Raw genomic sequence first — 15,861 nt, 5'->3', positions numbered from 1 at the left:
GCACACACACTCTGAGAAATAAGGGTTCCAAACGGGTTCTTTCTGAAGAGCTGAGGTTCTACACAAAGCCGTTTGCTTCCGAAGTACTCTTTTTTGAATAAAAGGTTCATCAAGGGTTTTTTTGTAAGACTTCGGGCTCCATTAAGATCCCTTTTTATCCAAAGAACCCTTTTAGGAAGAAAGAGTTCTTCAAGGATTGTTGAAGACCTCGAATAACTCTTTGGTCAAGGGTTCTTCTTGCTTCTTGTTATCACTGTTAGAAGGTGACAGGGTTATGGATAGAAGCCCCAGAGAAGGTTCTAGGTGGAACCATAGAGGAGTTCTCAGTAGAACCTCTCACGAGGGTTCTAGGCGAAACCTTTCACAAATGGCTCTCAGTATAATAAACCCCTTAATGTTGGATTCTAGATAGAACTCTTGAAAAGCAAACATTTATAAAAGGTTTTTACCAGGAATCAAAATGTGTTCTCCTATGGGGACAAGCTGAAGAACCCTATATGGTTCTGGTTATTTCTAAGAGTGTAGTTTGATTGAATACTGTGTTGCCTGCTCTCAGTTTTAGGGATTTGGGCAGAGGCTTGAATGTCTGGCAGCCTGAACATGAGGATAACGTATTATTAGACTAGCTTCTTTCTCTCAATCTCATGTTTTCTCTCCTTCTTGAGTAATGTAAATCCCCAAAGAATGGATGCGGCAGCAGTTCACTGGCACTTATCCCCATACCCCCTTCCTCTGACTGATGACTTTACCAGAGAAGAGGAGGAAAGCTACACAGGAGAACATGGGGATGGTAGCGGAGGAGTGCATGGGGGGAACCATGAAATGTGGAGGTCAAGATTGAAGAGGAGGGAGGCTGTAATGAGAGGAGTTGGAAGGAAAGTGGAGAAGCGGAGGAATGCAAGTTGGAGAAAGAATTTTGATTATAACATAGGGAGCTGAGCAGAGAGGGATTGACTTGTTGAGCGCGAGTATTTACCAGGATACTGATTGCTGTCCACATCTTGGCCTCCTCGCAGAGTGAATCCGTATCCAGGCAGGCTGCCACTGGGGGTCCAGGCTGCTCTCAGCTCTTGGCTCAGCGTCAGGCCTTGCGTGGATACATCTTTGTTACCGTTAAAGATCAATACTCTTCCTCCACGCTCCTCGCCTCCGAATGGGCAGCCCACCGCCACGTCTAAGAGATGACACACACACACACGCATGGTTTAGACATCAGCAGGGTTAAGACCCCTGTGAGACAGAAGCAGAGGAAAACATACAGGTAGAAGGAAAGAGAGAAGGAAAAGAGCTTGACCTTCATTTACCTGCACTCTGGGACCATGACAAGATGGTCATTCTCGTCTTTCTTTAATTTCCATTCATCTTACTCAACTTTTAATCTTGCCTCTCCTCCATCTTTCTTTTTCTGAGCACTGTTTAGGTCATTGCTCTAAATCTTCGTTACTGAGAAGTGATCGGAAACATTTGGTTAAATATCACCTTATTATAAGCGATAAATGGGTAGAGAGCAGGTCTGTCTGTTTGGGTCATAAAGGAATAGTTTGACATTTTAGAAAATATGCTAACTTGCTTTCAGATCAAGATCTACAGTATGCTGTATTCTAGAAGACTTGGAACTCGAAAATTTCTGACCTCCGACTAGAAAAAGTACAACATGATGGAGTTCTTAAAATCCATCTTCCCTGACTTTATGAAGTAGCCATTGTCTCACACAACAACAGCAGTGCCAATGAATGTGCACATTGTAAATGGTAAACCATTAATTAAAAGGCAACTAAATTATATTTGCCTGTATTTAATTAAAATAATATACACTATCACACAGTAAAACTTGTTCTAATCTTATTGATCTAAAAAAAAATGTCGGCACAATGTTATTAAGGAGTTGGTTTACGGTTTCCTCCTCTCTTTCATTTATTTTGTACATTTGGTGTGTGTTCACTTGCCAAAGAAATTTGTCCTGCTTTTTTTTCTTGTTTACTTTTGGCGTTGAGCCCCTGGAATGCTTTGAGTTCAAAAGTTGGGAATTTCAACTTGGAAATTTCAACCTCCAACTTTGAGTGGACTGCGGCATTAGATGTTAAGATCAATCCTGCTCTAATGTTTGTCCATTAAAAATTAAACTGTAGCCAGCAGCTAATTAGCTTTGATACTGGAAACAAGGAGAAACAGCTAGCCTAATTTTGTCCAAAGGAAAATCTGCTTACCAACACACACAAACCCCACTAATTAACAAATCTTAATTGTTTGATCTACACACAAACAGAAATGTAACAAGACAAAGTGTCTACAGCCAAGCTAACAGTTCTGTGAGGCTGTACTTAGGCTTTACACTAAATGCTAACATCAGCATGCTAACATGCTCACATCTGTACACTGTTTTCTGTAGCCTTCAGATTGAACAAATTAGATATAACAAGTTAATTAATAGTCTTTAAGCTAAGCTAACTGTCTAATGACTCTAGCTGGATGCTTTCAAGACAGATATCATAGTTGTGTCAATGCTCTCATCTAATTCTTGGCAGGAAGTGAATACCAATAAGTGAATTTCCCAAAATATCAAAAAGAAACTCATTTGCTTAGTTAGGACTGTGTGGGTGGTCTAATCGAATTTGACTGACAGTTTGGCAAAACAAGCAAACATTGGCAGAGTTTTCATCAGATCTCATCAGATTCTCATCACATCAAATGATTCCCTGATTGGTGCACGGAAGTATACATTTTTTTTTTCCAGCTGAGCCCTAATTATGTCAAACCAGTTTGAAAATCACAAACAAAAACAAGTACAGAAATTTCTCAGTTCAAATAACCCAAACTTTTCTAACTTCGCCCACTTCATAATCAGAAGATGACTGAGGAAGTAGACGTTCAGGGCCTTTAAGAATTCCTTCAGACATACAGGCATGTTGTGGAAAATCAGAGCACCCACACACACAGACATGCATGACAACAATTAACATGCTGCAAGCACCTGTCCTGACATGAAAAGTTATACATTTGTTATCATAGCCAACCACACCATACCTTTTTTGTTGTCTACTTTTTAACCTCTTAACATCCGCACATTGCAATGTCCTGCATAAAAGTATCCCCTCAGCACTGTAACTGTCCAAACACCTCTAGACATCCTGTTTGTCTCTGGACCCCCTCTCACTCAGCCTAAACAAGTAGTTCCACATGAAGCAGATTGTGGGGTTGAGAGGATAAATGCAACCATGTGTGTATGCAAGTGTATACATGTGCTTGTGTGTGTGCATGCATGTCTGCGAGTCTGTACGTCTATGCGTGGGTATGTGTACATAACTGAAAAGATGTATAAAAAAAACAAAAAAACATACTTTAAATGTTCAAATAACGTGGAAGTCACTCTTGGGCATTGCTCAACAGCATCCCACACAATGCAGACATCCACAGAACACCCACTGTGATCACTGAGACCAAAACTATAGGAGACTGTTTCTCACAGACAGAAAAAGGCTGACACTCTGTGAGCGATGGTGACAGAGAGCCAGTGTTGGCTGATCAAAATTAAAAACAATAAGAGCCACATGGCAAAATAAATTTGCTAAATTGTAAGGTTTCAACTGCTGACACTCAGCAAAGCCATAAAGATGAGAGGAAATGGTTTTATGAAGAATTTAGCAAAGGGAGCGATGAGGTCTGTGCAGACAGAAAAAGGGATCTGTCAGTCATTATGCATGCATAATCACAAGGGGGCACAGGTATGTCTGAACACAGACGTTTGACATTAGCAAAAATAAGCTGCTGAAAACCCTGATCACAATGTTTCCATGGTGACTCAACATAATGCCAAATAAGAGAGGCTCCATCTCTCAGGCCACATCAACACCCCCCAGAGACTGTCACATCCTGACAGACAGCCTGATGTGATTTATGTTGCCACCCAAAAGAAAGCTTCAGTATTGATCCAATGGTTATTGATCTGATGGTTAAAGGGTTTAAAGGGGTGGGATACACATTAACACACACTGTCCATGAATAAATAAAACACAAATCTGTGGGACTGATGTCATATGAGCTCCATATGTGCATCACTTCATGCATTTTTAAGGCACCAGGCCCAAGATTCATGGAGCTTTTGGGCTACAGGCTGCACAGTTAGTTTGTGTGCATGTGTGTGTGTGTGTGTGTGTGTGTGTGTGTGTGTCCTTGTCCAATCAATGTGAGGATAAAACAAACACATCGAAGAGGAATGAACTCTGGGCTGCAGGACAGAAACTCCCAGATGATTTTATCTCGGTGCACATCTGGTGAGTTAAAAATAACTCCAACACACACTTACACACACATGGCCTTAACCCTTATCATCACAGGAGGAAACAAGTTCACAGAGACAACCTTTCATCACAGCACTTCCTGATTGGCTGAAGAGCTTTAAGTTTTCTCAAGCAGTAGCATCTGATAGGATTTCCTCAGTAAGAGACAAAACAGTCCAAGAGACTCAGGAAACAGAAAAAGACTTGCCTGTCATTGGGTTTACCTGAAAAGACAGGCAGACAAGTACAAGGAAAATGGGTTCATGCACTGGCACACACAGTTTTCTCATTTTCATATCTTTCTCCTTTTCTATTTATTGTCTCACTCGTCTTGCATATTTTAGTTTCTCAGATTAATCTAGCTCAGTTTCCTTTTTATCTCATCTTTCCTTTCTCAGTTATTCATCCTCTCAGCATACCATTGTATCCGTCCTGGTTGATGTCTCCCAGAGGTGCTATAGATGTGCCAAAGCGTCCAAAGGTGTATGTGCCGGTGAGGGCGACGGCTTGGGAGAAAATGAGCGGGGCCATCTGCAGGTACAGGTACACCCTTCCCACCTCCCTGGGTTTGCTCTCCATCTCTCTCTCCATGTAGAGGGGAGCTCCAACCAGCACATCGTCAGTCCTGCAGGGAACATAATTTGCAGGTCCAATGCTCAGAGAAAGAAAAAGATGGAGTGAGTGTATTTAAAGTGACAGGGAAATTTTCTACATACCCATCTCCATTCAGGTCAGTGACAGCCACTGAGTAGCCAAAATAGGAGGCCATCTGAGGAATAGACCAAACAGACCAAACAAAATCAATCTGGTTATATCATTTTTCACCTAATTTAATTTTCATCCATTACCATTCAAATTGATTTCATTAAAAATGGAAGAAAATCCATATTAAACCATGCAACCGTGCAGGACTTTGTATTAAGAATGTCACAGGAGCAGATGCTTTGGTACCAAGTTGATGCCAAAATTCAGAAAATGTGGTGGTATTTATTTTTCTATAGTACTGTAGGTACCGGAGATGCAATTCTTCTGTACAGCAGCATATACCCCTACAAATGTTATTGTCTGCTGTTAAATGCCAAAGGAAGAAGAACGCCAACTTCTGTGTATGAGCTTCCACATATGCTTCTGCCTTTCATGGCCCACAGAGCAAGCGCAGTAGCAACTTGCCTCAGATGATTGGCTAATGTGACCATGCAACTCATCTAGACTTTCCAAATGTTATCCGACCAAATGGACCAAATCCTGATGGTCATTCTGTGGGGTTTGTGATGCTCAAAATCAGTCGCTCCTTTAATAATTAAGGTCTATGGGGGAAAGGTCTTTTTGGGTTGCAGTGCATGACATGATGTTGTCATTACATGGCTTGGCAACTATGTCAAATTGGCTTCAAAGCGCTGGACCCTTCTTGTGGGCTTGACCAGCATGAAACAACAACAACATGTTGAAGATGGCAACAAGTGCAGCTGCAACAGCAGCTCCACCACGAGTCGTTGAAAAGAAAAACAGTAAGAGTTGTGTACGGATGTTTTTTAGCAAATTATCAGGGATTAATATAAATTTGCAAAAACTAGTATGCAAACTATGACATATAACCTTTCTAAAGGAAGAACAGGGGAAACGTTTCCAACTTAGTGAAACACCTTAAAGAAAAATTTCCAGATTAATTCAAACAGTTCGAGATGAGTGAACGCTAAAGGCTACCGTGTTCAAGCTAATGTAATGTAACAATGCTTGAGAGCAGCCATACACCACGCCTCTGTTTGGGTGAAAACACTGTATAAGTGGCCATTCAGTATGTGTATCTGACTATGGCAAACACTTCATCACAGGTTACATAATGAGGTTACTGAGTAAATGACATGTGTGCTGATTGTGTCTGCAAAATACAGCCCTATCATAAAGCACCTGCATTTAGAATGGAGTTTGGTTCGACAGTCTGCAAAAGCACTAAAATTAGGTGTCTTAACGATATAAAAAGTGAAGATTCAACCTGAGGATTCAGTAAGGTTGTATATGTCAGGTTTGTCCACCTTGATAGAGACAAACTGGGGAGATCCCTATTACTTTAAAGCTACTACAACAAACATTGAGATTGTATTGATTTTGGAGGCCCCTGTGGACAAAAGTGTTTCCTCTACCATAACCACAAAAATATAATGTAAAAAATAAAATTATCCAAAGACAAAATCTCCTCCCATGTCTAACATGCTACTCACTGTAACTTTGTCGGGAAAAGTGTAAACACAGGCATGTTTCATTGGATTTCACAGAAAATCTGACCCGGTGGCAGACACAGACACAATAGCTATATAGAAAATATCCAATCTTCACATGTATTTTCTCATCATATAGAGACATCAGTATTAAATTGAGACTGTTTCATAAACAGTTAAAAATTCCTTGTGGTAGCTTTAATCTTTTTCTATGTATAACTGCTCAACTGACTGGCCCTACGACTTGGGCTCCTAATAGCTAAAAAGCAATATGGTTTTCTTTTTTTATGTGTTTAAACTGGCAAAGACCTCAGAATTTGTATCGATTGCCAGTCAAATTAGAGTGTTTTTGTTTTCAATTGGTGGGGGGATGATGCAGGAGCAAAGTGCTCTCATGCTCTCATCCATAGCTCCTAGTAGTCAGCTACTTTCCCAACTCCTTCCTGTTCAGTCTGTGTCATCTGTCATCAAAACATGTACACGGGATTTGTTGTTTTGTTTTTGTTTTTTAGTGTGGTATTGAATTGGGAATTGAGAATCATGGCATTTCACTGGTATCGATATTCACCACTGGTATCATGACATCTGTAGTTTATATGGAACCCTACAATATGAAACGGTGTGACTGGGGTGTGCTGATGCTCCTACCTGTTCCCCTGTAAAGTTCTGGATGAAGGTCAGATTGGTGGAGTTGATCATCGCCACCTAAAAAAAGCACAGAAACTGTCAGATACAATATAACATGACAAATAAAACACCAGACTTTGTCCTCTTAGCAGTTCAGGAGCAAACATGGCCAAGTAGTCTGACAAACAGACACATAAAGAATGCAGGAAAAAAGTCAAAAACCGCATAAAAAAGCTTTTATTCTACTGAAACCCTTTTCTTTTCCCTGCCCTCCCCCAACCATCATCCTCTGTGTGCCTTTACCATTTCCCCCCTCATCTTTCTCTCCTTCCCCCCATCCTAACCCCGGTCGTGGGGAGCGACGGAGGGGGGAGGCTGAGAATTCCTTCATAAGACCTAAAATAACAACCACATGGAGACGGCCGGGGGCTACGCGCACACACACTTGCACACGCGCACACACACACGCAGGAGGATACACGTTGACCCAATCACAGATGTCTCAAAGACACACTAAATGGGGATAGACTTACGAACACAGACAGATGAGGATGTGTAAACACAAATATTGAATCTGAGCACTCTGAGTTGTCAGATTGGACACAGATGAAACCTGATCAGAGCCGACGGCCACTTCGGTCCAAGGCGTCTAACATGGCCTACCTGCACCCCTCACAACACTCCTCCTACTGCGAGCTACAAGCCCCCTCCTCTCTGACACTCACAGCGCACTGTCTATACAGGAAGGAGCATTCTCGCACCAGCTACACTGTCCAGACATAAACCACTACAGTGTGTGTGTGTGTGTGTAAATGTGTGTGCACAGTGTGATGAGTCTTGCGGCTGCACTGCAGGTTAGGGTTAGGGGTCGGCTGTGTGTGAAGAAGGGTTAGTGGGGTTAGGTGGGGTCACCACCCTCCACATGCAGCGGAAGCCGTGTGTCATTAGGGAGGATTGACACAGCCAGCCCTGGGGACATGTTCCCATAAGAGAACACTACAAGACAAACCACAATGCACACATAGACACATACATACAGTACCTGCTGTTGCTATGTAGATACATATATCCATGTCTACAGTGAAAGCTGTAATCCTATATGATATATGATGTATAGGTGATTTATATATCTGCACATAAAAAGTCTCTGATCCAGAAAATATACTGCCACAAATTCATCTTGACTAGAAAACTCAGGTTTATATACAGCATGCAAATGAGCAACAAAGTAAACAAAATACCAGCATTAAGTTTTTAAGACACCAGAACAGGTTCAGAGATCCTTGGCATGGATTCTACAAGTCTCTGGAGATATAATAGAGGAATGAAAACCATCCATCCAAAATATTAGGTCAAACTTTTATAAGAGAGAAGCACTTATCCATTATTTTCTGGGGATGGGAGAGATAAATGCAGAATTTTACTTTTTTAGTGAGAATCAAACATTATCTACTGAGCACTGATTCTACTCCAAACTAATAGACACCATGTCAAAGGACCAGGACAAAACACTACATCGGCGCCCAGCTCCAGAGGACAGTGGACCTGAGTGGACGTTTGTGCAGTTCACCTCAGCAGACTGCTTTCTCAGTAAGGGACGGTAACAGTTCAGGCTCAATCAACTCTGACTGCCTGTGACCCGATTTTGAACTCATAAGCTGCAAGCTTTGCCATGTTTTATGTAAGCTAAGTAAATGAGGTGAGTAGCAGGTCAGGTGATGGTAACTGTATTTTCATGTTGCTTTTTGACAAGCACAGCTAGCATTAGCTTTGTTATTATAAGGTGGCTAGTTCTGCTGTGTGATCCTAGCTGATATCTGCGATGGCAGGTAGAGCGCATAGTTAATCTAGAGATAATGTGCAGATTTCTTTTCCCCATCGACCAATCAATTACTTTAAGAACTTCAATCAACCAAGATTGTCTTGACTAAAGCCCTACAAATATAGCTAATCTCTAATTTGCTGTTTTGATAATGGTGGATGAAAGCGCTGCAGTCCAAAATCTCCCACAGGTGTTTAACTGTGCTTCTATCTGGTGACTGTGAAGGACATAACATATGATTCACATCATTTTCATACTCATCAAACATTCAGTAACCGTGTGACCTGTGACAAGACATCTGTATTCATCATGCTTTGATACAGATAACAGCTTTCCTGAATTTGTCGCTTGCGTAACAATGCTATTGTAGCTGAATGACCTAAACAAAAGCCTTTTTTCTGAAAATCTAGCACCAACATTTATTTAGTGTAGATTTTGTCGTCATACTTACATATCCAAAGTTTTGTGCTCCTCTTGGGACTCCAGCTATCAGCTCTGGGAAACAAAGAAAGGCCTAAATTAGTTTGTGTCAATGTGTGAGAAAGACATACAGACTAGGACTCAGCAGAGGTTTGTCTCCCTAAAATCCCCTACCTAGCCCACCCTGTCAGAAGGGCCAAGTGTCGCCGAGAACACACTGAGTGATTGAGTACTCAGGCTCGACTTGTGCATTGATTGATGAGTGTGGTGCCGTGGACTTATAGGGACGATCTGAGGGACCCACCCAGAGAGAGAAGACAGAGTCCCCCCTTCCTGCCCTCCAGCTCTACCCAAAAGACTCAACCACGAGCCCATAAACCAGGACTTCCCAGCTCCATCTTCACTCAGAGCTCCCAGTTACGACCAGTTCCCCAGTCTGAAGAGGGTTTGGGAACAAGACCACAACAAGCTTCGTACCACAACACAACACATCAACAGGCATGTGTAACCTCTTAAGGCTCAGTTTAAGACTCTCTGACATGTGTTGTGCCGAAGGGGGTTCAGGGCCTTTGCGGGGTTGGTATGGGGGTATGTAAACGCAAAGATCCCACTAAATGGTGATTAGCAAAGAGGCTCTGATAGACAGGAAATTATGAATGGGGAACTGAAATGGCATTGGGGGAGCAGGGTCTCATGCTTGTGATGAGGAGAAAGCAATAAAAAATGGTTTAGAATGGTTTTAAATGGTTGATGTAGCATGACTTTGGTTGGACACATTTTCTTTAATAAAAAGCTGCACTTTTATATTGAAATTGTTTGTGTGTTTCATTTACTGACAAACTGATAGCGTGAGAACAAGGGAATAACAGAGTACATAATTAGGATACAAAAAAGTTATCTGTATTCAGTTAGAGCTCAGAAAAAAATTTAATCAGATACAGATACATTTAGTGAAAATTAGAATTACAAATTTAAAATGCATCTCCATAACCACGCAGTGCACACACATTACAGCAGTGAACAGTGAACACAACACCACTCTGGTCTCTCTTGTGAAATAATGCTTTTACAGAGTGCATTTTTTGCCATTATTTTGTCTTTAAATTCAAAAAAGGGGACAACAACATCACTGTACAGTGCAAGTTCTGCCATCAGCTGTGAAAATGTTTCCATCACCCAAGGACTTAACATCTAATTTAACATTTACAGGTATGACCAGGTAAGGTGATCATAATGTTGAGAACTGGGTTTTAACTTTACGATTATCTACTTTTCTGCACCAATTCATAATCTCTCAGGAGAGAGTCATGATGCACCTAAATTCATTTCACAAACTTGATTTTTTAACAGGCAATTACAATTAATTATATCAGAATCAGCAGCATCTGAAGGTCACAAAGAGATGTGAATCAGAATACTGCACTGCTGGCAAGACACAACAGAGTATAAAAGAGAGGCAAAATGATTTGTAAATTTCTAGTAATCATAACTAACTAGTAATCATAAGAATCAACATAGATGAACTCAAGGCACTTTCCCCCACCTGCATGTCTTTAATAAAATGATGCTGTGTGACGTGCCTGTCTCTCTTCCCACCTAATATTTCAAGTCCAGAAGAGACTCCGGACCCACTCTAGATCTGAAGAAGTCTGCAGAGTCTGCCACTAATCATTCTAATCAGTCAAAATGGAGGAGAGGAAATCCCTTTATCAGCGGTTTCTGAAGCCCTGTCCCCTCAGGGTCGCGACCCAGACATATAGAGACGGTTCTCATTACTGCCCTGGAGTTCAGACCAAGGCACTGTCACACAGCTGTCCGCTCCTTATCGCTCACCCTACAATAACCGTCACAGTGCTCCTGGCATCCAGCTGAAGACAGCGTTGGGACTTTGTTGCAGGGTGCCTGCTGATGTTGTTAGTGCGGGATTCCTGGTGCTGTGTGTGGTTAGTTGTAATGAATTGTTGGCTTTCTCACCTTGTTCAGAGTCTCCTGTAAACTCTCCCACTGCCACAGAGTAACCTAGAGAAGGAAATCGGTTGCACATGATGACATGTGGGTGAAATTAACTCTGCAGTGTTCTGTGTAAACTGCATGTGATGTATGTAATGTAATGTATTATTATTATGTAGATCAACATGGTTGTCATCGTGCATGTGTGTTTGTTTTGTAAATGTTACCAAGGTAACTGTCGTCATGTGTGTCCTCCGCAGCTCTGGTGTGTTTCTCTCCTGGAACCCGTCTCAGCACTGCCTTCAAAGAGTAGCCGTTCAGTATCTCAGCTATTCCCGCTGTCATTACCTGACCTGGACACACACACACACACACACACACACACACACACACACGCACATGGATAAATAGATAGAGAAAAACAAACACACAGGGGTGAGAGAGTCACATCTGTTCATGTAGAGCAGTTTCAGCTCGGACCCCATGAAGGGAGCACCGATTTTTTTAAGAAATGGTTCTTCAAGGATTGTTGAAATCCCTGAAAAACTCTTTAACATAATGTAAAATGATTCTTGGGTGGCTTCTAGACAAGACCCTTGAATTATAACAAAGTTACCAGTAAAACCCCCTCAGTGTATTCTAGATAAAAAGCTTGGAATATTAAAAGTCCTCAGTAGAATCCCAAGGGCTGGTTCTTGATAAAACCTTTGGAATATTAAAAGGTTCTTGCTAAACCTTTCTCTGTGGAATCTCTCATAGGGGGTTTTACAGATGGTTCTAGGTAAAACTTTTTGAAATGGTTCCAAGTAGAACCTTTATGAAAGCTTGTACCAGGAACCAAAAAGAGTTCTCCATTTCGGACAACCCGAAGTACCCTTTATGGCTCCTGATTAGCATCTTTATTTCTACGAGAACAGAAACCTGCTGGAGCTGGACCTTCTGTGTGAAAGATGCACAGAGCAAACGACACACCACAGTCGTCCCTGAGGAGCTCTAAAACACGTCATTGGCAGAGGAATAGCTGGAAAAACACTCCACTGTTCCTTTAGAAAATGCATGTTCTCCTCTCTGCAGCGGGGATCCTGAGTTATAGGTGAGCGCACACAAACAACACCCTTCCTCTGCTGTTGAACAAGAGGTCAAACAAACAAATGATTTTATCTACGGTCGCTGCTCAACCTTCCATAAATCCTCCTTAATGTGTGTGTGTATGTACTGACAGGGAGGGAAATGTGCCCTCTTAACCCTCCCTCCAACTTCTCTTCTTCTCTCTCACCCCGCGTTGAGTTTATCTCCCAGAATAACATATCACTATATCAACTCATTATGAAACCTCTATCTGATTAATGAGACACCGTGTTACAAACTGTTATCACAGATGGATAAGTCACTGCTGCTAATTTGAAACGTCCAGAGATAACAAGACTGTATATAAAAGAGTTTTTTTTCATGATGATGACTCAGGCTGAAGGCTGAAGATAATCGTTGTATATTAGAGGCCATAAAATCCAGGCGGAGTGCTTTTATAAACATTCGGAGGAAGTGTTTTAACTGGAGGCAGCCAGCCTTGCCACGCTGATGGCACAGAAAGGGAGCAGTCCATTAGGCTGTCTGTAATGTCTGTTTAGTGCTGTGGTCTTATACACTGGAGCATTGATTATTTAACCATATGTAATAACAGCAGCAATGCCAGAAAATAACCAGCAAATCGAACAAATTTGTGTGGCAGCTTTGAAATATCCATCACTGAGCCACTTTCCTTTTTTTTTAAATGACCTCTTTCTAAAAACACACACTATCTCTCTCGGAGGTGGCTACGTTTTCGATGTATCTGTATTTCCTTTTCTAAAACGTTTTTACATTTAAACCCTACATTTTAAAGAGATCTGTCAGATTATTTGATGTGGGATTGTAAGAGAAACCTGTTGATTATCAGTGTATTACCTACAGTAGACGCCAGTTGGCACAAGCCCAGTTTGGAGAAGCAGAGAGAAGCACCAGCCGTGGACAGGGTCAGCAACAAAAGGTATTTTAACCTCTTGAAAAAATGTTGACCTAAAAAAATCAGTATCAGTGTACGCTATATTTAGTATAATTTCACCTCTTTACTTTTCCGTCAGACAGCCTTTTCTGATGGGAAACCACAATTATAAAAGCCAGATATGGCTCTCTCCAAACCAACCAAACTCCACTGGTGAAATCAGTAATTTTACCTTGCTGAACATAGGAGCTGGTGGTCTACAACTGGTTCGTTCTGTTTGTTTGTTTGCGGTATTGTGTGACTTTGGTGTTTTAGTAGGATAACACAAACAACTTAACTTATGGCAGCAGTTCACCAACAACTCCCATGTTCTATGAGGTTAAATTACTGATTTCACCAATGGATTTTGGTTGGTTTGGAGAAATTGATGTTTGGCTTCTTTAACAGCAGTTTCCCATCACAAAAGGCGGTCTGATGACACAGAGAAGTGGTGAAAATACTCTAAATAGAGTGCAGACTGAAAACTGATATTGTTTTTTGGGGTGGAGTGTGGCTAAAATATCTTTTGTTGCTGACCCTGTCCACAGCAGTTCATTTCTTAGCTTTGACGCTGCTGTCCCTCTCTGCTTCCCAAAACTGGGCGTGTGCCGACCGCTTTCTACTGTAGGTCAAACACTGACTATCGATAAGTACCTAATACAACCCTCAGCAAATAATCCAAACTATCCCTTTAGCATAAATATCTATACTTTCTACATCTTTTCAAAACAGGCTTGTTACTTTAGCTTTAATGCATTTGAGGGGAATCAACAATCATTTTTTATTTTGCATCACTGCACCTTCCAGACATCAAGACTGATTTCAACTTAAATAGATGTGACAATAACACTTAGTGAAGATGATTGCTTGATGTATCCATCAGTGCTTATAAGGCAGAGTAGACATAACAAGATGAAAAAGACAAAACAGACAAGACAGTGAGACTTGAGATACAGTGAGGTTCCACAGCTGGTAGAAATCTTCATTTTAGAGCCTGTATGTTTTCACTTTTACTTGAGGAAAGGAATATAATCAATACTTCTACTTTTCCAAAGCTTTTTTTACACAACTATCTGTATTTCTGCTTGAGTGAAGAATTTGTGTACTTTTGCCACCTCTGATCTTTCTTTTTCTAAACAAATGAAGTGCTGTGGAGTGACAGACGAGTGGTTACAAAGAAAAGAAAGAGAAATGAGTTTGTGCAGCTGATCGGTGACCGTCTCCTTGCTTCTTACAAACAGCTGCAGACTCTCACACACCTGGAGCTGGGGGAGTATCGCTACACACCAACAGCTGAACTCTGACACACTCTAGCTGTGTCTACATCTATTAAGACACTTCATCCCTCTGCTTCGACTAGCCCTGCGTATCCAGAAAGCTAGCTGACCTCAGCAGTGCTTTTATCAAGCAGAAGATCCATCTTTCTTCTTTTTTCTCTGTGTCTGATGCTTTCCCTCTCCTCTCATCTTTCTCTCCCCCTCTCCGCTGCAACATGTTTCTGTCATCTCCTTAACAATCCTCCATCACTCCCGCTGTCCTCCCTGCTCTCGCTCTTTAAATTCTCCCCACCTTTCCTCTGTCCTTCTCAACCCTTGAGCCTCTTCCTCTCTCCTCAAAGATTTTCCAAGCCCTTCTGCGCTCTATTACGGGGCAGAGGGGCAGTTCCTCCACACGCCATTACCCCCCGATCAGCTCATTATAGAGCCCAAACACCCACTTCCTGTTCTCTGACAGACAGAGAGTGGCATGAAGTAAAGGAGCAAGGGAGGGGGAAAGTTCAGGAAAGCGCAAAGAAAGAGAAAGAGACTCATTTCTTTCCACCTTCTCCTACGTAAGACTTCTGTAATGAAATTGCAGATTTGGCAAGACTGTGTCCCTGTCCGTGTGTGTGTGTATGTGGGCTGTTGTGACTGTTAAACTCATCTCCATTCTCCTTTCTCATTTGAACACCCTCCCATCTATGAAATCATCGTAAAAGAGAGACCAGATACAGGTTTAACACACTGTTGTTGTCGTTACCTTGCCAGTAAAAGCTTCCAGGTCCTCCTACCACCAGCATTCCTTCCTGGAACAAACACAATTAGCTAGGGTTAGTCATGTGACAGAAATTTGTAAGCGTGAGTGTGTGCTTGCATGAGACTAGAGGGGTATATAATGTGTTTAGCCATGTGCGTGTGCGCACATATGATTCCTGCTGTCATGCATGTTGACATCCTGTGGAGAATGACAGCTTCCTGTACAGGAGGGTAGAGTTGGACTATGAGACGAGGTCAAAGCTCATATTGACTATACAGTGAAAGAATGTGTACGCGTGCGTGTGTTTGGTCTATTGTGTTGAGAGGTGGTGGGTCACATCAGGAGTGGAGGCTCCTCTAGGGACAAACATGCTCTCATCTTCCTCATGTCCGTAAATCTCTGAGGGGAGTCTTGTGTTTGAATAGACCTCTGTGTTTGCACTAGTGTTGTAGTACTTGTGATCGGCCTTTTTGAAGACCTTGGTCTCGTCCCGGGATTGACCACATTTTTACT

At 41.8% G+C, this 15,861-nt stretch overlaps 1 protein-coding gene across 1 annotated transcript in view; it reads right to left on the bottom strand.

Moving 5' to 3' along the window:
• Positions 1-15,861, bottom strand: part of itga8 (integrin, alpha 8) — a 56,858-nt gene that overhangs the window by 31,965 nt on the left and 9,032 nt on the right. The window contains exons 6-13 of the mRNA XM_084726925.1: positions 15,352-15,397; positions 11,540-11,665; positions 11,337-11,381; positions 9,394-9,437; positions 7,142-7,198; positions 4,994-5,046; positions 4,697-4,902; positions 977-1,174 (exon numbers count right to left, since the gene is read on the bottom strand). Coding sequence (XP_084583051.1) covers positions 977-1,174; positions 4,697-4,902; positions 4,994-5,046; positions 7,142-7,198; positions 9,394-9,437; positions 11,337-11,381; positions 11,540-11,665; positions 15,352-15,397 — 775 coding nt within the window. The remainder of the gene's footprint in view (positions 1-976; positions 1,175-4,696; positions 4,903-4,993; positions 5,047-7,141; positions 7,199-9,393; positions 9,438-11,336; positions 11,382-11,539; positions 11,666-15,351; positions 15,398-15,861) is intronic.

This window comes from Lutjanus erythropterus, chromosome 9 (assembly GCF_056507025.1).
Source record: "Lutjanus erythropterus isolate fLutEry1 chromosome 9, fLutEry1.hap2, whole genome shotgun sequence".
In the NCBI taxonomy this organism is placed as follows: Eukaryota; Metazoa; Chordata; class Actinopteri; order Lutjaniformes; family Lutjanidae; genus Lutjanus; species Lutjanus erythropterus.
This window is presented reverse-complemented; position numbering and strand designations above follow the sequence as displayed.